Source organism: Heterocephalus glaber, unplaced genomic scaffold (genome assembly GCF_053883595.1).
Source record: "Heterocephalus glaber isolate CG9 unplaced genomic scaffold, H.glaber_assembly_v1.0 deba00000122, whole genome shotgun sequence".
Taxonomy (NCBI): domain Eukaryota; kingdom Metazoa; phylum Chordata; class Mammalia; order Rodentia; family Bathyergidae; genus Heterocephalus; species Heterocephalus glaber.
The window spans coordinates 70,339,424-70,361,818 of NW_028258138.1; the positions used below are offsets into that span (position 1 = coordinate 70,339,424).

General features: G+C 40.2%; 1 protein-coding gene across 6 annotated transcripts; it reads left to right on the forward strand.

Annotated features, from left to right (window-relative positions):
• Nucleotides 1–19: 19 nt before the first annotated feature.
• Nucleotides 20–21,995, forward strand: LOC101698274 (V-set domain-containing T-cell activation inhibitor 1). Of its 6 annotated transcripts, none has more exons than XM_087215951.1 (6): nucleotides 20–150; nucleotides 10,553–10,605; nucleotides 14,554–14,964; nucleotides 15,816–16,100; nucleotides 16,766–16,856; nucleotides 21,620–21,995. In XM_087215951.1, the coding sequence occupies exons 2-5, from the start codon at nucleotides 10,554–10,556 to the stop codon at nucleotides 16,846–16,848; spliced, it is 831 nt and encodes a 276-aa protein (XP_087072077.1). In that variant the 5' UTR covers nucleotides 20–150; nucleotide 10,553; the 3' UTR covers nucleotides 16,849–16,856; nucleotides 21,620–21,995. The 6 variants fall into 6 exon arrangements, with proteins under 6 accessions (XP_087072077.1, XP_004835707.1, XP_004835709.1 ...); XM_087215953.1 differs by lacking the exon at nucleotides 20–150 and adding an exon at nucleotides 6,736–7,229; XM_087215954.1 differs by lacking the exon at nucleotides 20–150 and adding an exon at nucleotides 8,471–8,858.
• Nucleotides 21,996–22,395: the final 400 nt, after the last annotated feature.

Here is a 22,395-nt window from a genome sequence, read left to right on the forward strand (position 1 = left end):
GCGGGCCCTCGCCCAGAGCGCCCGTCGAGTCACGTGATGCGATGCGTGGGATGCGCACGCAGCCTCGGGGCGGACGCTGCCTCACGTGGCGCACGGCGCGGAGTGCAGCGCTTGACCCTACACGTCCCGCCGGCCTTGGTGTCCTCTGAGGTGATCTGCATTGGGGCGGCTGCATTTTACAGTCGTTGGGGCCCAGTGACCTATCCCCGCACTCCAGTACCGCCTTGTTAAACAGTCCAGGGGCTGCTTATGTGACCTGGAGGGTGCACAGGTCTTGGTGCTCCGCCCTTTACCTCTCAGTTTGGAAATGGCGCCCCTGGTCTCCAGTGTCCTGTGAGGATGCCCACAGGTCTGACAGGACCCTGGACTTGTAAAGTCCGAAGGGTCACAAAGCAGGCTTCGAAGCGTGGAGGCAGCTGGACTAGAAATCACCCCCTCTCTATGTGCGCGCTTAAAAAACAAAAACAAAAAACCCCCTAAAAGTAATGGATTTCGAAGTCTTTGGGGCCATTTTGATTGTAAAAGTACTTTCGTGGTTTTTCTAAGATACAGTGACTGGGAATGAATTTGGGAGTTCCATGGCGGTTCTCTGATTTGATATAGCTCAAATTAACCCGTCAGTTTAAGAACTCAGCATTGAAAACGTTAAAACTACAATTTGGGAAAATTTTGACTGACTTTAATTTAGCAATTCTAAGTAACGTATTTTCAACTTTGTCCCAAATTCAGTCTTTTTAAAAATTACATTTTGTAATTTTGAAGTCAATAGAAAGACAAGTACTTAGTTGGGTTTGTTTTTGTATTTTAAGCTTATTTGGACACGGTGTCGCTATGTAGCCCAGGCTGGCCTGCTTGTTGGCAATATTCCAGTCTCAGCTTCCTGAGTCCTGGGATTACAGGCATGTGCGGCTTAGTTGGTTTTTCTTTTGTTTTTTTTAAGGGAGTTTATACTTAAGGTTACTGTTATTGTGTGATCAATTATATTAAAATTGCTTTCCTCCTAAACAGTAACTTTTTTCTTGTCAGTCGTTTTTATATAAGAAACTTTGTACCTTACTCCACAGCCAAGTTAATTTCTGGTTGAGTAATGGTCATGGAAGGGTATGTTTTTTCATTTTAACATTCCACAGATGGACTTTTTTAAAAAGTCAGAAGTGTCTGGCAGGCATCTGTTTAGAAAAACAAAGTAAAAGGTATGTAGTAAGTAATGTAAAATGAGGAAAATAATTCAGATGTGACTCAGAATCACAAAATTAATCAGCTAAATTAATGGACAAATCAGCTAAATTAATGGACAAGCGATAACCCCAATAATAAGAGAATGAAGCTGCTTGCTAGACAGTTTTGAATACTCATGATAGAATTCGAAATTATATGGAATGAAGGAAAGAACACAGAAAAGATAGTGTAAGAAATGGATTAACTGACAAATTTTGAGTCTACAAGAGTGTAGTAGGAAGTATTTTAATTTAATAAGGACTCCTACTAGTACAGATAGGATATTGGGGGCTGAGGAATTCACTCCCCTCCACCCAGTTGAGCTGGAGCACCACCCTAAAGCCATCCCTCCCTAATCACTCCCCTCCACCCACTTGAGCTCCTAAGCTACCTTGGCAGCATTCAGTATAGTCTCAGACCTAATCACGTGCAGGCCCTTTTTCCCCCTTGAGCTCAAGAGCCTGATTTGGCTGCACAGCGTACATTGTTCCTTTTCTGTCATGCATCTCTCTATTTCTGATCTTCAGTAAACCTAGCTACTTTCCCCCCACCATCATGTGTATCCTTTGTAATTCATTGTTGTCAGGTAAAAGGGCCGAAAACCAAGACCAGACCAGGCCACAACAAGCCTTTATTAGGGGAATAGATCTACCAGGCTGTCTGAACAAAGGAGAGACAAAAAGCAATATGGCCAGGTCAGGGAGAGTCTTTTATAGAGACTGGGGTGGGGTTTGTAGGGGGTGAGGTGGGATTGAGTGAGGTAGTGACTAGGGAATGAAAGAGCCTGTGATGTCACTAGGTGGTAGGAGGTGAGCGAGTATTAGGTTATTCTCTAGGCAGGAACAGGGGCATGCTGGGAAGAAGGGTTTATTCTTTGGTGGGAGCAACCATCTTGGTATGATGTCACATAGGGGAGAGGGCAAGGCATGATAGGAAGAGGGCAGCTACTATACATAATAGCTGGGGAGGTAATGGGAGATCTATCAATTGTGTGCTATACACAAGAACCTGGAATCTGTAGAGATCCACCACAGGGGGAAACAACTATCTAGTTGAATTTAAGAGAATTGTAACCAGATCAATGAAAGAGCTAAGATGCCTGAGGAACTATCTTCTAAAAGTTGAAAATTGTGTTTCTGGTTTTTGAAGCTATTGGCAAGGAAACCAAATTTTAATGAAAAATGTGCATCTTGTGTTCAATTAGAGTAGGCTCCTATTTATATAGAAGGCTATGTTCATTTTTGTATTTTCTCCTACCCCCCCCACCGTTGCTAACATTATTTCTTGTAGATAATTTAGATTGGTTGGAATAGTGTACCTTAATTAACTGAATGCATTTTTGAATAATTAGATTGGATTGTAAGGTCCTTGAGAGGAGCTGACTCATCATTATATCCTTAGCCTCTAACACAGGACCTAGTTCATAGTGATACAGATTAGGGTATGGCAAAACTGGCTGGGGAATTAGGTGTGACCTGTTAATTACAAAATCCCAGAATACATGTGCAGAACAGTTCCCAAAGACCTTCATGTGGACTTTTCTTGAGAATTTAAACAGGTTTTCCATAGGATGGCCTAGACCTGACATCAGCCTGGGAAATGGATGATACAAAAAGGACAATTATCACTGAGTTTTTGTCACTGTGGTCGATCTTACATGGTGCCATATTCTCACAGTGTAGGGTATATTTCTTTTCCTACTTTTACTTGCCCCAAATTAGCTCTGCAAATCTTGTTTCTTTTCCTACCTTTAATAAAATTTTGCTACCATTTTTAGTTTGACTTGACCAACTTTTTGGTCATGACAGAAAGAACCTAGAAGCCACTTCCAGAAGAAGACTCTAGCAGCCCAAAACCCAGTAACAATAGTAGATACTCTATATAAGTAAATATATTTATAAATATTAAAATTTAGTCGAAAAGGGACTAATAACCCACATTTATTGAGAACTTGGAATTAATTTTATTTGATATGATAAAATTACATTTCATGTAATTTATAAATTGGATGTAAATAAGTCACAGTTCATGACCATGGCATGACACAGGATGAGAGATTACTCCGGGTCAGTGTCCAATTCAAACTCCAAGAAGGGCGAGAGAGACTGCCCTTAACCAAGGCCCCTTAATGTGAGAGTCTCATAAAGACAGCCCCAAACTCAATCTTCTATGGCTTTTTATTGATAGAACAAGGAAGCAAGGATAAAGGATAAAAAATAGGGGACAGGGGAAGTCTGAGTGGTCTGCTACATGACTGACCTTAGGGTCTTAGTAATAAATATGAGTATGGGGAGGATGAGGGCCAGAGAATTCATTCCTTAAGGCAGTGAGTGTGATCCTATTTGGATTTGTGGCCCTCTAGACTATCTTGATTTTTTTTTTTTTTTGCTTAAATTTTTTATTGGTACATTTTAGGTATACAATTTATTTACATTTATGATTGGGTGCTTGTACCTGTACTCCCTTCACCCCCTCCACCCTTCCCTATTTATAAAGACTTTGTTTTCCATTTTTTCCTTTTCTCATAATTTTTCCTTCTCCTTCCCCTCCCACTTTCCCTACCCCTTTGGACTTCTTCCTATTTCAAATTATCAGTTATTCATTTTAATCATTTTAATCCTTATTTACACTTTCAGTTTCTCACACCAGAGAAACTATTTGGTATTTACACGTGTGTCCTATTTATTTCACTTAAGAGTATGACCTCAATATGCATCCATTTAGCTATAAATGTCTCTACTTTCTCATTCTTTATGGCTGAGTAGTACTCTATTTTATAAAAAAAAAACCCACATTTTTATCCAGTTTCCAGTTGATATGGACTTGGGCTGTTTGCAAGCTTTAGCTATTAACACACTGTGCCGATATAAACATGGGTGCACATATATCGGTGTGGTATGATTCTTTTAATTCTTTTGGAAAGATACCCAGCAGGGGACTAGCTGGGTCAAATGGAACCTGTAGTCCTACTTCTTTGACGTATCTCCATACTGATTTCCACAGTGGTTGCACCAGTCTGCACTCCCACCAACAATGGAGAAGGGTTCCTTTCTCCCCACACCCCTCCAGCATTTGTTATTGGTTGATTTCTTGATAGCAGCCATTCTTTCTGGAGTGAGGTGGAATCTCAGTGTTGTTTTCATCTGCATCTCTCGAATGACCAGTGATGTTGAACATTTTTTCATATGTTTATTTGCTGCTTTTACTTCTTGTCTGAGAAATGTCTGTTCATTTCAGATGCCCATTTTTGAATTGGGTCTTTTAATTTGGGAGGTCTGATTTTTTTCAGTTCTTTATATATTCTAGATAGTAGTCCTTTGTCTGAGGTACAGCTGCTAAAATTTTTTTCCCACATTGTAAGTTGTCTCTTAGCTCTGTTGGTGGTTTCTCTTGCAATACAGAAGCTGTTTAATAAGATGAGATCCCAGTTGTTGATTCTTTGTGCTAGTTCCTGTGCTACTGTGGTTTTGTTCATAAAGTCTTTTCCTATGCCAACGTCTTCAAGAGTTCTACCTAACTTATCTTCCAGCAAGTTTAGTGTTTCTGTTTTAATACTTAGATCTTTAATCCACTTCGATCTTAATTTAGTGCATGGTGATAAGTACTGGTCTAGTTTTAATCTTTGGCAGGTTGAAATCCAGTTTTTCCAACACCATTTATTAAATAGGCTATCTTTCCTCCAGTGAGGGTGGTTGGCTCCTTTGTCAAAGATGAGGTGGCTGAGTAAGACTATCTTGATTTCTCACCATGTATTTTTTGATGTGGGAGATTTTTGATATGTGGCTCCAAAAGTCCCTTTCCCCTGCATATCCATCTCATACATCTGGCCAGTGCCTCAGCATAAATATTGTCATAGTTTGGAAATAATGGGAAAAAATATTTAAAATTATAACTTTGCCCAAAAGTTTAAAGTGTACTGTTATAGTACAAGGTAGGGGAGTAAACAGTAAATTTAGAGATGATAGGTTTCTCCAGGCCAATGAGACAGAGGAATGAATACCAGGTGAGGGGATCACTTCCATTTCTTTCCTTACTGGGAACTCCAGATCCCATCTTCTTATACCATAGCTTGAATTGACAGCTCACAGGAACACTCCAAGACTTTGGGCAATCTGAGGAATGTGGCACCTGTAGAAACAGCCTTTTATCTAAGTATGAATTATTCTTCAGGGTTTCTGAGGTACCATCAAGATGTTCCTTCTCTGCCTTAGGGTGAAAGTCAAATGCAGATCAAACCTCAGGGCCCACACCCTGAACTGGAGGAGTGATGTGAACAGATTGCAGCTATTTCATTCCATTAAATTTCTTTCTATGGTTATTTTATTGAGGACCTACTAAGCAAAATATGCTAGGTGCTATAGGAGCTGAACAAAAGCAACACACCTCCCAGCAGGCCTCCCATTCTTGTTTTCATCTTATTTGTTCTGTTCTAATAAATCTACTTACCAGAGAAGCGTTTCTTTAAACCCATGACTAAAGTTCATCTAGGCTATTTCAGTGACATAGGAGATTAGGGCATGCAAAACTGGCTGGGGAAATAGGCATGACCTATGGTTACAAGATCTGGGAACACATGCACAGAACAGTTCTCCAAGCCCTGCACTTGAACTTCTTTGGAGAACTCGAGCGGATTTTCAATAGGATGCCTAGACCTGACTTCAGCCTGAGCTGTGGAATCCCAGCACCACCTCTCAGTACCAGCATGTAGAAGTTCTCATGGGTTGCTTTAAGATTTGGACAGCATAAAAAGACAGACACCAAGAAGAGCTTGATATCATGACTTTTCCTCATGATAGCCGGCCCTGATTTCTCCAGGGTGTACTTTTATCTTACTTTTTCCTTTTATTTGGCCCAAGCTCACTCTGCAGAGCCAGTTTCTCTCTCAGTCTTCACTTTTACTTTTTCAGATAAACGTTTCCACTGTTTTTTGCTCATTTCATTCATTTCTTATTCAAGATGAGAAAAACCTGGAATCCAGCTCCAGAAGGAGAGTTGAGGAACCCAGAACTCAATAACATTTTGGTGTAGCTAGCCAGGAGAATCAAAATCCAGGAGATTTTTATAACACCAGGGCTAGGGTAATCTGGTTTTTAAACTGTGCTGTGGGAATGAGAGAGGGAAAGTTACCTTAATAAAGAATTGGCCACTACTGAACTTGAGCCTAAAGTTTAGTAAACAAAGCATCCTACAGGAGACACAATACTTATCAATCAGAGGAAGAGAATAAAGATACATCTCATTTCCTTACTCCTTTCTGTACCCTTACTTTCTGTACCTCATTATGTGTACAAGGTCTGTCTTTCCATTATTTTATTTTTCCAGTTACAGTTTTTTTATAGTGTAAAAGGTCAATATAGAAAATTCGGCAATAAGTAATGAAAATGCTAAAATCATACACAAGGTCACCATTCAGAAATAAACACTATTAGTATTTTGGTATATTTCCTTCCTTTCCTATAAGCATATATTTTTCCATAAATTTGAAATCATATATATATATGTTTTGCATTTTGTTGTTATTGTTGTTTTGAGACAGGGTCTCACTATGTAGTTCAAGCTGGCCTTGAAATCACTATATAGTCCAGGCTGGCCTCGAACTCCTACTCAGCCTCCCAAGTGCTGGGATTACAGGCATGTGCCACCATGCCCAGCTGTACTTTGTATGTTTTTTCTACCAAAAATTGTACAGTGAGCATTTCCCCATGTTATTTAATCATCCTCCAGTAAATATAATGTTTAAAAAATGGGTAAAGAACAATTGCCCAACATTGGTCATACAGTCTTCTTTTAGTTTCAGTCTTCCACCACATTACCTTGCAAGCACTTTCTTTAGCCAACAAAGACAGCTCTAGAAATAATGGAGCACTGAGTGTTTGTGGCAACAGCTTGGTAATGACAGTGTCTCCAAGCCCTCTCCCTGAGGACTGCCATACAACTATCACTTTGAAGACAAGTGGACTCCACTCATTTGCTTCTCACCCAGCTGATCAGAAGGACCAGCTGTGATACAGGTAAGCTCGTTGGATTAAGGAGCTGTTTATTTGGGAGAAATTATTGACTGTAATTGTGAACTGGAGTCAAATGACTGCCAGTGTGCCTGAAATACTGAGGTATCTACCCTAACTGTACCTGGCCCCTTTATGTTTATTTTGCCATACAGATCTAGTTCATAGACTTCTCATTGTTTTCTGCAAACCAGATCTGAGAAGAGTATAAGCCCTGGAGGCAAGACCTAGGTACAAGGTTGGAATTTTCTGTTTAGCATAATTTATATTCAACTTTAGTAGTGTATGAATTCTTTTTGTTTTTGTTTTTCCTTTTATACTATGAAATTTTATAAGAATCTTACACTGGATTTCATTTAATTAAATTTCTGTATTTCAATAAGCACTTATTGGCTCTACAATATATAGAACACCAAGATAGATATATGAAAGATAGAGGACCTAATCCTGCCCTTAGGGAACCTACAGCCTAGTGGGTAAGATATGCACGTAAATAACAATAAGATGAATAGATCAGATTATAAATATTGAATGATGGAAAGATACCTACAAAATAATATGAAGAAAATTTAACTGGACACTAAACTATATACACAAATTGAATTTTCTTAAAAAGTACACATCCATCCATCCAGACATGGCGCCTCATGCCTGAAATTTGAGCACTGTGGGAGGCTGAGGCAGGAGGATCATAATTTTGAGCCCAGCCTGGGGCAATGGAGTGACTTAGTGAGACCTTGTCTCAAAATAAAAAGGGCTGGGGCTGTAGCTCAGTGCAAATGTCCTGGGTTCAATCCCCAGTACCCAAAACAAAACAAAACACCCCAAAACAAATACAACAACCTCATGTAAAAGACTGAAAGAAATACTCCAAAGAATTAAAGACATTTTTCTGTTTTTTTCAAAAAGTTTAAACTGTGGTATATTAGGATCATTAAAATAAGCATTATTAAATGAATGAGAGTACTATATGGCAGTAGAAAATGCACAGGAGCAAGGATTATGTGTGGGTTTGGTGGGGAAATCAGGAAGGCCATAATGATAAAAAACTTTCATAGCCTGGAAATTAATGATGAAATTTTATTGAGTTGAAAAGGCATTCCTATAACTTTTTTTTTCTTCCGGACATTTGATTGTAGTTCTCTTTGTTAAGTATCTATAGCTCTAGTAGCTGTTTCCTGCCACGTTATCTTTTAAATTTTATTATTTTGGGTATGTCTTTAAAATATTTTACTATATCCTCCATGGAGAGATATTTTCTAAGTCAATAGGTAATGTTAATCACTACATATTCCTGGTTAACGTATGTAGATTTGGTTACCAATCTACTTTTCCCACTGACCTTAGTCACAGGCTGGCAATGGCTACTTCTTTATCCTCCTATTCTTCTTGAGACTTCTGTACCTGTTAATATTCAACCCACAGCACACATATTTTCTAGGGCTTAACAGACCTCTAGGAAAGAAACTTACTGTGATTCTCCATAAACCATCTGCTTCAACAGCCAATAAACTTCCTGTTCCCTTGATGAATGCCTGCTTGGGAGCGGGGGTTTCCAGCAAGTGCAGGTGAAGCAGCAGAGGCTTGCCAGGACACAGTTTAGGTGAAATGCTCATGCTTCAGCTAACCTGCAGGGTGAGAGTCTTGCTCTGTGTGGCCTTGGATGAATTTTTTATGCTCTCTGTGTGTCACAGTTCATGACCGTGGCACGGCATGAAGGATGAAACCTCTTGGAGTCCATGGTGCAGTTTAACCTCTAAGATGGTCCCGAAGGGCTGCCTCAGCATGAGAGTCTCAGGAAAAACAGTCCCAAACTGAAGCTTCTGTGGCTTTGTATTGATAGAACCCGGAAGCAAGGATAAAGGACACCTGTGCAGGAATTCATGTAGGGGTCAGGGGAAGGACAGGGAAAGGTCAGGGTGGTCTGTGAAATGACTAACCTTAGGGCCAATCTAAGCAATAAGTTGGAGTATGGGGAGGACAAGGGACAGAGCATTCTCCGTAAGGCAATGTGTTTGATCCTACTTGGACTTGTGGCCCTCTAGGCTATCTTTTAATCTCTAACCATGCATTCCAGAAGGTTTTGGACGTGTGACCCCCTTACTTCTGCATATCCATCGCATACATACCTCTGGCCAATGCCCCCACACCTATGCCTTAGTTTCTATCTACTAAATGGAGGTGATAATAGCAACCCACTTCATAGGCTTATTTAGGAAATTAAAATTAGCATTTGTAAGCATATGCCATATAGTTGGTATAATGTATCACAGGTAGACATGGAGGATTGTGGTGGAGTTTTTTCTCCTTTAATAGAAATATAACGAGGAGGAGGAGGAGGAGGAAGAAGAGGTGAAATATATGCTAAGAGATTATGGTTATTTTACTATTCTTTCTTTGAAATAGTAAGGGACAAAAGAACATGTAAAGACAGTGACATATAGCATGATTCATTATGAAGCTATGTTCAAGGTCATGAAGAAGTGACTAACTGGCTATGAGGTTGGGGGGTGGAGTTTTGAGTAAGTGAGTAACAGGGGTATATGAGAACAGTAATGAGGTGCAATGTACCAGACACAGAGGTTTGGACATAGCCACAACATTGGGATGATACCTGTGGGACTTAAAGTGTGGGAGACTAATGAGAGATGAGGCCAGAGAGAGAGGCTGGATGCAGCTCCTATCTGTGGCTTTACTTGCAGGCAGATGTGCACTTGTGCTGAAGCTTCTCAGAGGCTGAGTATTCCCTGTTCCCTTTTTCCCACTCCTTCCAGAGATGTCCCAGGTCCACTAAGTCCCATTAAAGTCCAGCTCTGGGTTGGCAGGCATGTTTAGCGCTCTCTCTCTCTCTTTCTCTCTCTCTCTCTCAGAGCTTTTTTTTCCCCCTGCTTAGGAAGCCGCCATACATTTCCAGATAAACCTTTATGTCTCCTCCACCTTCAACTTGCTCCAGTGACATTGAGACACCAGTGAACATTGCTTGGGATACTGTCACTGGTCCTTCAAACCTCATCTTTAGGGCTGACTCTGGGTCCATATGAATTCAACTGGGACTCACCTAGAGAGACAGATTTCCATATTCTAAAAATAATATAGCAAAACAACCTGCACAGGATTGACCTGAGTGAACTTAGCTCAGATGACATTCTCATGGGGAGTACTGAAGGGCTAGGAGCCTCTGTCAGCTGGGTGTGCCTGGTGGAGTGGAGTTTAGTGGTGATGCTCAGGAGAACTTTCCCACAACCAGGCAGCAGGTGGCTCCGGTAATGTTGGCCCATACTCTTTCCTAGCTAAAGCAAATTTCCTGTTTTTCTTTTTGTTTCTCACAGAATGTTCTTCTTTTTGCTGTCTGCCAACCTACTTCTACTTCTTCATGGTGAAGGTGAGTCATTTTTCTAAAAACTTTGTATTTCTGAAACAACTTTGGGGATACTGGGGAAAATAGTGGCTTGGAGAGAAAATCCAACCAAACAAACAAAGCAGCAAATTGACTTCATCCCTTCAAACTTCATTTTCATCTGTTAAATGGAAATTATGAATACCTGCTATGTTGGCTTTATAGGAAATGATGATGGGCAGATGAGAAAATAGACATATATTGTAAGGCATTTTGTTCATTCTACTTTCTTTTTTATAATGAGAAGAGCTGCCTACCCCCCAACTTGATTTGTCCATTTGAAGCCATATTTATATGAGTAACCCATTCATATCTGTAGTGTCAGCCTCTTAACCAAAATGAAAGTAAAAATTGAGACCTCTCCTGAAGTGACTGTGATAGGTGCCAATTTGTACTATAGCATCCAAAATGTCTGAAATCACGTCTGCCCTGAAAAACCTGGGTGAACACTTTATGTAACTCTTTACACTCACTTTCTTCAAAAGTGTTGGTGATAGATTAAAATAAAGATATGGGAAATGTTATTGTAATTCAGCTAACAAAAGTAAATATGTTAAAATTTCTAAAAATTACCATCTATTTAAACCCTGCAATGTAACTCCTTTGTACAGTGATCAAACACATTGTAGTCTTCAGGCATGTGCCATCCTCAGGGACTATACAGCAGTTCTGCCAGGCTCTTAAAGGTGGCAGCAGCTTGCTCCAGAGATAACTGAGAAGTTAGTGCGAGGCCTACCAGGCTGTATCTACTACTCTTTTCTCTTGATACTGTGTGTGTGTGCACAAGCGCGTGTGTATGTGTAAGGGTGCAGTGAGGCAAAGTGAGTTGGTAATCATTCATATTCAGTATAAACTCTGTCAAATAAAAAAAAAAAAGAATGGGTGTATATTCAGGTGAGAATGAAAAAGATGTGTCTGTTTGTTCTAATAATATCTTATAATTTATAGCAATATTGTCAACTAATGGTATGTGCCAGGTACTATACCAGATAGTATCATTCTATAGTTTTCAGACACAATGGCTTGGAAATAACAGATTAAAATAGACAAAGGAGTTATTTAGATTCAAACAGGACCATCTGCAGACATACCAGTGAGAAGCTGGCTTATTATGGTATATCCTCAGTAGACCATGTTTCATAATTTGTTGGCCAGCCTTTGGATGCCTGAGTCTAAGACCCTTCCCTCTGGGACCTGAAAGGATACAGCTGTAGCAAGGCCCCCTATGTAGAATTGGAGAAGCTACTATCAAGGACCCCTACATATCCTTGTGAGAGAGATGGAGGTGGAGGCAGCTTACTAAACTATCCACTCATTTTCTCTCCTCCTTCTGTCCCCCTGGAAAATGACTGAGTCCTGTCAGGAAAATAGTTTCTAGGATCCCAAGGTAGTTCATAACAACCCTGGAGCAGGTGTTCTTATCCTAATTGTACATGAGGAAACTGCAATCAGAGAGATTGAGTAACTTGCCTGATGGTAAATGACTAGTACTATAAGGGGTTACTTAGAACTAGAACTTGGATTTACAATTCTTCAGATCAGGACTTTAAAAACATTGCTTTTTGACCAAAACCACATGTGAAAATTAATGGTTTGAGGAAGAAAACACTTGATATTTTTAATTGCAAATTCATCTGTCTTAAAAGTTATATGTTATCTCTCTCGGTCTCTTCTTTTCCATCCTTTCTTTATATTCACTCATTTATTCATTCACTAGTCACTCATGTGTTCATTAAACTTAGAATGAGTGCCTATTGTTAGGAGACAGAAAACCATGTTTCACAATAAAGCTTTGGAGTCAGACCCTAGGGTTTCAGTCTTAGTCTCCTACTCACAAGCTGTGTATCCTTGAGCAACTTCACAGGCCTTGGTCTTCTCAGTAGTAAATTAGGGATAATAGTAGTATTGCCACAATGTAGTATGCAGGTTAAATGAATTAAGGCAGAAAAGTGTTTAGAATATGTTTAGCAATTGTAAATTCTCAATAAAGATTACCCAGTGTAGTCAGGGTCCACTAGAAAAACAGAAAAAGAGAGGGAAGAGAAGGGGAGGGAAAGGGATGGGAAGAAGGAACTAACTGGCTCATGGAGGTTAGAAGTCCCACGATTTGTAGTTGGATAGCTGGAAAACAAGTGGTGTAGTTCTAGCCTGAGTGAAAAGACTGGTATTACTTCAAGCCTGAAAGCAAAAAATGATTGCTCAAGCATTTAGACAGGAGACATTCCTTTTTGTAGGAGGGTCAGCTTTTTTGTTTTGTTTAGAACTTCCATTGGCTGAAAACTGAAAAATTAGAGAGGACAACTGCTTTACTGAGTTGGTCCATTCAGATGTTCATCTTATCCAAAAGCACCCTCACAGACACACCCAGAGTAATATTTCACCAAATATCTGGGCCATGTGGCCATTGCTACTAGAAAAAGCAGATTATGTCTATTATTCAGCTAAAGGCTCCTCTCCTGGATGTGAGTCCAGCTGTTCTTTGCTGGGCTGATGGCTTGGGAGCTTCCTTGCTCACTAACTTCAATCATTTGGATTTGCTCCTACTGTAATGCTTCACCTGTTTCTTTGATTTCCTCTCACATCATTGTATCAAGCAGTATCCTTATGCAGTCAAACCGCATGCAGTTCACACTGACCAGCTCTTCCTCCTTTCTGCTGTTTGCCACTAGCACAGTGCCTCTAGGAGAAAAAAAAAGCTTTCTTTCATAATGCTTAGGTCTTATTCTGTCTTACTCATGTTGGGAATTTATCCTATAGGCAAAAAATTTGGTAATGGGATAGGTATGTTACTCAGTGGTAGAGTGCTTTTCTAGCATGTGTGAAATCCTGGGCTCAGTCCCCAGCAAAATGCACACACACGCGCGTACACACACACACACACACACACACACAGACACACCACTCAGAGTTTGGTGGCCATGATATTAAAAGTCCCTTTTAAACTCTGAGAGATGTTTCTTTGCACAATGCTACTGTATTTTAATTTGTGATCTTGAATAACTTCTTCCTGGGAATCAGTTTTGTCTTTTAGCAACAGAGACATTTGACAGGAGAATTCTGAATTTGGAAGCTTAATTTATAAATAATTAGAGAGGAATTATCCTAATTCAAATGGTAAGGGAGTGGAGATTCCACTGTTTTGGTCGTCCTCTGACCATCAGTGGTGACCTCTGGTGTGAGTTCTGGGAAAAATAGTTTGAAAACATTGAATCAGATGATCTCTAAACTTTCTTCTAGCTCTAACATACCTGGATTCCATTCCATGCTAGGATTGTCTAAAGAGTACATGGGTCATGGCTGTACTCCCTACTGTACTCCCTACTCCTTAACTGCCTAGGCTGGAAGGTATTTTTGGCAAATAGGATAGGTTTATTTACTGAACATCTGTTTCTTTCTTTCTGATGTGTTTTTCTGGATTACTAAAGCTGGATAATAAAAGCTACATTTCCAAGATGGCTTTGCCGTTAAGATTTCTGGGAGTGACTTAGGCTCTGCCAATCAGATACACTTGTGCAAGGGTTAAATTGGCAACTGGTTGAAGTGGAGAGAAAGGTTACATAGCACACGAGGCATCCTTTCCTTTGCCAATGTGAATTTGGCAGATACAGTTTGGCTGTAGAGCCAGCACCTGCTGTGATGGCCTCCTGATTCACCAGCTTCCAAATAAGGCAGAGGCAGCAGCAACTCAGCTAACCAGTTCTGCTGAGTCATTCTGAGCCTAGCATGCTGTGAAGGAGGAAAAACACACTCTAGAAGCCTCATCTTTCCATGTCCTGCTTCAGTCTCATCCCTCCAGCCTTCTAGTGATTTTATAAACTTCTAAACTAAGTCCTTTTCCACTTGAAATAGCTGGAATTATTCTCTGATCTGTCATTAAACCCTATCTGGTGCAGTGATCATTGGTCTTTACTAACTTCATTTCTCCTTTGACAGTCTCAGTGTGGGAAGAAGAGTTGCGGGCCCATCCCTTCACTGATGTTACCCTCTCCTGTCATTTTTCCTTTGTGGAGGGCACAGAAAATCTTGAATTTTCTTGGGAAAGAGAGGACATCAGAGAGGAATATGAAGTAGATGATGATGAGCAATTTTACCGCTTTTTCCGGTACTATGATTTCTTTGAAGTTTTCACGAAGTTAGTTTACCAGTTTGGCAATAACACAGAGCAACTAGAAGATCAAAATGCCATGTATGAAGGAAGAGTTTCAGTGGATCGGAATGAAATTTCTGAGGGGTCTCTGTCACTTCTACTAAGAAATGTGAACTTCATGGATGAAGCGATGTACAAGTGCTCAGCCATCACACCAGATGGAAGAGGCGAAAGCACAATGAAGCTAATCGTAGAAGGTGAAGGAATTTTATGGATGAACTTGTTTTCAAGCTCTGTCTCTGTTCATAAGGATAATTTATCTTAACTAAAAATATTACTCTGAACAAAAGGTGCTGGATCTATACCTGTATAATCATTCATTCATTAATGCATACAAAACAACATGAGCAGGATTGATCAAATCCCAAACTCTCTGAACAAATTGTAACAGTAAAACCCCCAAATCTGCTCCAACACATTAGTCCTATCTGAAGACTCAGAAATTTGACATGGGATTTAATGAGAAAAGCCATGCATTGGGAGTCAGGAGGGCCAAGTTCTAATTCTGGATGGCCTTGGGCAACTGGTTTAGCTTCTCTAGGCTTCACTTTTCTCTATTAAGATGTAGATCTGGCTGATCAGTGAATCTCCATGGTGTCCAGGGATCCTTATCCTTCACAGGATTGCTTGGAGAACTATCTTTTTTCACCAGAGATCTCATGGAGATTGGGGGGTCTGCATGGAAGAATTCATCCAGGATAAGAGTTGGCAAAGATGGGGAGGTGGTGATGAGAACCACTCATTACCATCTGAGAGTCTAAGCAGGGTATCAGAGACCAGTGGAGAGTCTGGAATGAACCCAGTCTAAGAAGAGAGATTCCAAGCCTAAAGACAGCAGGGGTAGGTGAGAGCTGGAGGACAGGACCATATTTGTATCCTGCTCTTTTCTCTTTATGCTTGCACCACAATATTAGCAATAATCCACCTCCAGATGCATTGGCTCTATAACGGGTTAATGTAAAAGCCAAGGGCAAGATTTCTGCTAGCCTGAGCCTCCTGGGGCTGAAAGTAAAAAGGAACTAATTATTTTGTTATCTTTTCCATCCAGACTCTGAAATGCCCCAGGTGCAATTTGACAAGATTGGCGAGGAGGATGTGGCCACTTGCATCTCCAAGGGCTGGTACTTTGCACCCAATGTGACCTGGTTGGACCGGGGCGAGAGGGACCTGAGTAATCACAGTACAGTTGAGGTCCTGGAGGAGCAGATGAATGGCCTGTATCGGGTGTACTCTGTTCTGAAATATCCAGTCAAGTTAAATGAGAAATATGTCTGTCATATCAAAGAGACAGACCAGAACTACAAGCCCTTCAGAATAATCCGCAGGTACCCCAGTAAGTGCAAACCAGAGGGGAAGAGTGAAAACGGGTGCATCTCACCACAAAGAAGTCAGCATTCATTAATATTTACTGAATGCCAAGTGTATCAGGCACTCCTGGGCACTTTGGGGACTTAAACGAAGCATCAGGAACATAAGCTTGTAGCCTGGGGCAAGAGAAAGTGATGAGGTAGAGTCTCTCTGGGTTTGAAAAAATGCTATGCTTCAGGGACTGGCAGCTTTCACCCTGATGAATGTGGCTGTTACTATTGATGAGGCTTCTGTGCCTCTGCTAAGAACATCAGCTTTGTGATGTGACAGGCTAAGTAGTCAGAGAAGCCATTCATCAGCTTCTCATTAAAATCCTGGGACTTCACATATGTCATTTTAAGTCCTTAACTCAACCCTGAAAGGTAACTGTTGTTACCATCTCCCATCTATTTGACAAAACCAAGAAGTTTAATAGTTTGATTAAGAACATAGCTAATGAGCACAATATTTGAATTTCAGATAAGTAGCAAATTATGTATGTCATAAGCATGCATAGTAATTGTTGTCTACCAGAAATTCAGTCTTTTAATTTTTTTGCAGTACTAGGCTTTCCCACTGAGCCACATCTCTAGCTCTTTATTAGTTTATTTATTTATTTATTTTTAATTCCCCATCCATTTATCTATCTAGAGAAGAGGTTTCATGAAGTTGCTAAGTTGCCCAGGCTGGGCTCAAACTTGCGATCCTCTTTCCTCAGCCTCACCAAGTGCTGAGATTGCAGGTATGCCCTACCATTCCTAGCTAGAGATTCAGATCTAACTGGTTGTCCTGTATGATATCTGGGAATGCTGTATTTAAGAGATAGGGAAGTTGAACCTCAGAAATGAGAGGGAGGAGGGGTTCATACCTCTCTGAAAGAAGTGAAAGAAGAAACTAAACTTCCTGCCTGGTTTAGGAGGCTGGCATTTTTTACAGTAGTGGTTCTCCACATTTCATCCCCAAACCACTGACACTGGTTCCACCCAGGAGTTTGTTAGAAATACAAATTCTCAGGCCTTACCCTTGACTCCTGAATAAAAACATCTAAAACACTCAGGGATAGGCCTACAATCTGTGTTTTAGTAAGGCCTCAAGGTGCTTCTGACCCACACTCAAGTTTGAGAATCACTGATGTTGGACACAAGCCCTTGGGGTGGTAAGGACATTCAGAGTATTTCTGTCTGTCCCTCTCCGTGGGGATGGGTGACATCTCCTCAAAGCCATGTCTAGCAGCTGCAGAAGCCAGAGCCCCTGGCTCCTTGGCCCAGTCCAGTAAAACACAGCTAACCAGACAGACTCATACATTTATATTTCCCACTTGGGTTGACTTTTCCTTCAAAGGGAAAGAAAAGAGGGACTCACTTATCTACCTGACTTCTAGTCTTCCCCACATATTCAGTTGTTAGAGGTCTGTGAACATTACAGATTCTCTTTTGAGAACACTAGGACACATTATTAATGAGTTGACTTCAAAAAATCTTGTTTTTTATAGATTTTTTTTTTTTTTTTTTTTTTGGTACCAGCAATCAAACTCAGGACCTTGCACTTGCAAGGCAGGTGTGGTGCCACTGAGCTAAATCCCTGGCCCAGAAGTCTTGTTTTTTATTCTCTTAAATTTCAACACCTTAGAAAAAGTCCTAGAAACACCGGAAAGACCTCTATACCTTACTTTTCTTTGCCTCTTTTCATGTACTTATTAAGGCCTTTGAAATCTGGCACCTGCCAGCTTTTCTAGCTTTCGTTGCTATTGTTTCTCAGCACATAGCTGTTGTTCATTGCTCTGAGCTTGCCGACTGCTTTCTAAATTGTGTTTATTTTTCCACACTGTCGTGCCTATGTATAGCCTCTGCATTTCTTTGGATATCTTTCTTTGCTTGATCTGTATCATGACCTCCTGCTCATCCTCCCAGATTTGGTTCTGAATTGAAGCATGTCTTAACTCTCTTACTCTCATTTCCATCTGTTCAACACTTCATTCATCCATGCATCAAACATTCGTCGAGCACCAACTCTGTGCCAGATATTCTTGTAGGCCTCAGAGGTGCACCTGTAAACAAAGTAAATCTCTGCTCCTGTGAAACTTGCAGGTTGCTTAAGGAAGAATCAGCAGTAAACAGATACCTCAAGGGTGAGGTATGTCACTGTCTGAGCCTATTTACAAGAAATAGAAAAAAGGAATTATGCTATAAGAAGTCAGAATAGTGGCTCTCTTGGAGAGTGGAAGGCAAAGAGTGATTGGAAAAGAGCATGAAAGATTCCTGGGGTGTTGATAACGTTATGTGTGTTGGCCTGGATTCTGGTTATATGGTTGTACTCAGCTTTTGAAAATGAATTGTGTTAAATACTTAAATGTGCACGTTTATGTATGTACAGTATATTATGTTTCTACCTAAAGTAAAACACATTCTTCAAATGAGAAGGGGAACAAGGAGGAGAGGAAAGAAGGGACAAGGAAAAATAGGAGGAAAACAGAAACAAAGCTTTTGTAAATGAGGGGAAGAGGGGTTAAGGGGGGATGGGAAAAAAAGAAGCAAGATATACCATGTACAGGTACAAATTCCCTATGATGAATGTTATCATTATGTATATCTAAAATGTACCAATAAAGGTTTTGCTTTAAGAAAAAAAGTAAAACACATTCATGTACTTATCAGATAGAACAATCATATAGAGAAAAATAAAGCAGGGAAGGCATATTAGAAAGAGAGATGTAGGGGATGGAAGGTTGTCATTTTTAAATTGGCTGTCCAGAGAAAACTTTCTTGAGAGGCTAAATTTAAATAACGACTTGAAGGAGGTGAGAGAGCCAGGGTCAGGGTAGGTGTGGAGGGCAAGGGCTGATAGATTTGAGGAACAGGAAGAAGCCCAGGCCAGTAGTTAGAATGAGGAGAGTTTGTGAGAGAGCATAGAACTTGAGATCAGAAAGACAACAGGAAGCTAAGATTGCCTTACAGGTGGTTGTAAGGGTTTTTGGCTTTTGCTTCTACCATGGGAAGAGATGCAAAGCCATTGGAGGATTTTAAACAGAGAAATGAAATGATCTGACTCATATTTTATAAATATTTTTCTGGTTCCTCTAAAGAGTAGACCCAAGAGGGTCAATGGTAGGAATAGGGTGACCAGTTGGGATTGTATTATAATAATCCAGATATGAGAAGGTACTGGCTTGATCCAAGGTGTTAGTAGCGAAATTAGTATGAAATTGGATTATGTGTATATTTTTGAAGAAAGAGAAAGTAGGAATTGATGAAAGATTATATGATGGATGTGAGATATAGAAAGGAGTCAGTGATGACTAAGGAAGAGTCATTTGACTTGAGCAAATGAAAGATCAGAATCACCATTTATTCTGATTAGGAAGTCCAGGAGTTGGTTTTTGGACATCTCGAGTTAGAGATATTCATGTGAGGCATTTGAGGGGGAAATGTTGAGTGGTTAGTTGGGTATGAAATCAGAGTTAGGAGAGAGGTTCAGGATTACAACGTAAATCTGGGAGTAGTCAACCTGTAGATGGCGTTTCAAATGATGAGACTAGATGGGCTCCCCCAAGGGAGTAGGCATAGATGGAAAAGTGATTCAGGAACTGAGCCCTGGGCCCTACCAACATTTATAGGTCAGGTAGATAAAGAGAAACCAGTGAAGGAGAATGGGCAGAAGCGGACAGGAAAGAAAACAGGAAACTAGGAGCGTGTCATAACTGGAAGCCAAAGAAAGATAGAAAACATGTTAGAGAGGAAAGAGTGCTCAACTATGTGGAAAGCCACTGAGGGGTCAAGTAAGTTGAGGTAAGAAGACTATTTGAGTAAGAAGGAATACTGACAATTTGGGGAATTCAGAAGAGATCACTGGAGCACTAATATGGAGGACAATTTTCTTTGTAGAAGGGCAGCAGAGAAATGTGTGCTAATGGGAGAACTGATAGTGTTTTGCTTTTCATTTTCTTTCAGATGGAGGAAAAAACAACATGTTAGTATGTTGATAATGAACATATGAGGAGGACAAATTTGACTGTGCAGGAGAAGGCAAAGAGTTGCTGAGTAATGTCTCAGATAGAAGGGTGGGTCTAATGCATAGCTAGACAGATTTGTCTTAGGTAAGATAATATAAAAGAAAGTGTGTAGCATAGATATAAGTGTGTAGCATAGATGTAGAAAGGTGGGCTGTATGGTAGTGAGAGTGCCTAAGAATTCTGTTGCTTCTAATTTTCTAAGTGAAATAGGAGGCAAATCATCAGCTAAGCACAAGGCTAGGGATGGGAATGTGGGGGTGTAAGAATCTAATACTCATTTAGGAGGATAGGAGGGAAGAACTACAATATAATAGGTTTCTTGGGTGGTAGGTCATGAAATTCAAGTGAGAACACTAGGCATGGTTGTGTGTTTTTCTCCAGCGTCATTTAGCTGCTTGAGTGTAGACACAAGATGGAAAACTGGCTTAATCACATGCTGAGGTTTGCCATGATGCATAGCAAAGACGGAAGCAAGTTAGATAGTGAGTATAATGATCAACTGTAGAATATGAATTGAATTAGGAAGGATGAAGGACACGAAGTGGATAAAGTGATAGGAGGACTGGAAGTGTAGCTCAAGGTTAGAGCACTTGCCTAGCAATCATGAGGCCCTGGGTTCAATTTCTACCACTGGAAAAAAAGTGGTAGAATCATTGGCTTTTCAGTACTGATGGCAGCCAAAAATTTGATAGTTGGGCAATTAGAGAGAATGAACTGGAAATGTAGATGGCAGTAGTTGGAGAATAAGATGCTTGAAACTGAGATAAGGTTGAAGTTGTGATTATTGCTAATGGTATAATCTAAGTTCTAACCATGGGGAGGATGGCTAAAATAAATGTGGAAAAAGATCATTGGAGGAGAAAAGATCAAGGTCCAAAGCAAGTCAAGTGAAGATAATATATGAGATAGTGATACCAACCATTATGAAGAAAGGAGGCATGAGGGCTACCACTCTGAAGGGGAATAAAGAATTCATTGTTGGGCCGGGGATTTAGCTCAGTGGTTTCGCCGCCTGCTGCGCAAGCGCAAGGACCCAAGTTCGATCCCCGGTACCAAAAAAAAAAAAAAAAAAAAAGAATTCATTGTTCATAACAGTGTTCAAGAACAATGAATTCTTTTCTGTATGTCTTTAAGAAATGTATTGTATGAGAGGTTGTTGCAGGAGAATTGCATGTCTATAAGCCCCATCTGGGCAACTTAGCAACTTAGTGACACCTTGTCTTATAATTTAAAAAAAAAAAAAGGTGTAACTCAGTGTAAAGGCCCTAAATTCAATTCCTAGTATCACAAAAAAATCATAACTGATGGCCTGGGATTTAGTTCACTGGTGCTGCTGCCTGCCTCACAAGTGCAAGTTCCCGAGTTTGATCCTCAGTACAAAAAAAAAAAAGAAGATGTTAAAAAAAATAATAACTGAAGCAGAATGCAAGGTTGCCTCTAACACAAAACTCCTGCCTTTTGTGTTTTTTCCCTCCTCCCCCTCTTTTTTTTTCCAGAGAGAAGATATCCCCCATCATATGATTACTATTAAGAGATGTGAATAACATCTGCTCAAGGACCTGTCTTCCTTTAAGCCACTGGAGCTCCTGATTTCTTTTGTGGATTATCTATTTTTCGTCTTAGACAAAAATAAATTTACTGATCATAAACAGAAAAAACTTAGGAGGTAAGAGGTCTAGTATGTTACTTATTAACTAAAACAGTAGACGCCCCCATACTGTGCCTTTCTTATGCCTGTATGTTGAAGTCTTATTTCTTCATTTCTATTTTTGTTTTATTTAGAAGAATTACCTTTGGTCTCATGCCTATCATGTTAATTTCTGAATAAAATTTTAAAATCTTAAGTGCAAAATAAAGGAGATAAAAACCTGATGAATGGTCCAATTTGTGTGTATTCCACTGGTATGTGCTTCAGTGATGGATGGCTTGTTGGGGAGTTCAGGGCAAAGGAATTCTGTTCTACATTTTCTCTAAGCCAGAGTTTTGTTTTGTTTTTGGTAATGATGTTACATGGGCATTTTGGTAACACAAAGGAGAACCTGAGAAACCATCACTTTCTTAAAAATTACAGTCTGAATTACTTGTTGCTGAGACAAAACACCCAACACCCGAAGTTAAAGGAGGAAAGGTTTATTGGCTCACAGTTTGTAGAGATTTAAGTTCATAGTTGGCTGGCTCCAAGGCAGGGTGGCATGGCAGAGGAGCATCATAGAACAGAAACAGTTCATGGCAGGCAGCAGGCAGAAGGCAGCAAGGCAGCAAGCAGCAAGTT

Bases quoted from the DNA above. Each gene is read 5' to 3' on its own strand.
- LOC101698274 (XM_087215951.1), top strand. From the start codon at position 10,554: ATGTTCTTCTTTTTGCTGTCTGCCAACCTACTTCTACTTCTTCATGGT. The intron at 14,965-15,815 runs GTGAAGGAATTT...TTTTCCATCCAG, and splicing joins AATGAAGCTAATCGTAGAAG to ACTCTGAAATGCCCCAGGTG. The intron at 16,101-16,765 runs GTAAGTGCAAAC...TTATCTATCTAG, and splicing joins AATAATCCGCAGGTACCCCA to AGAAGAGGTTTCATGAAGTT.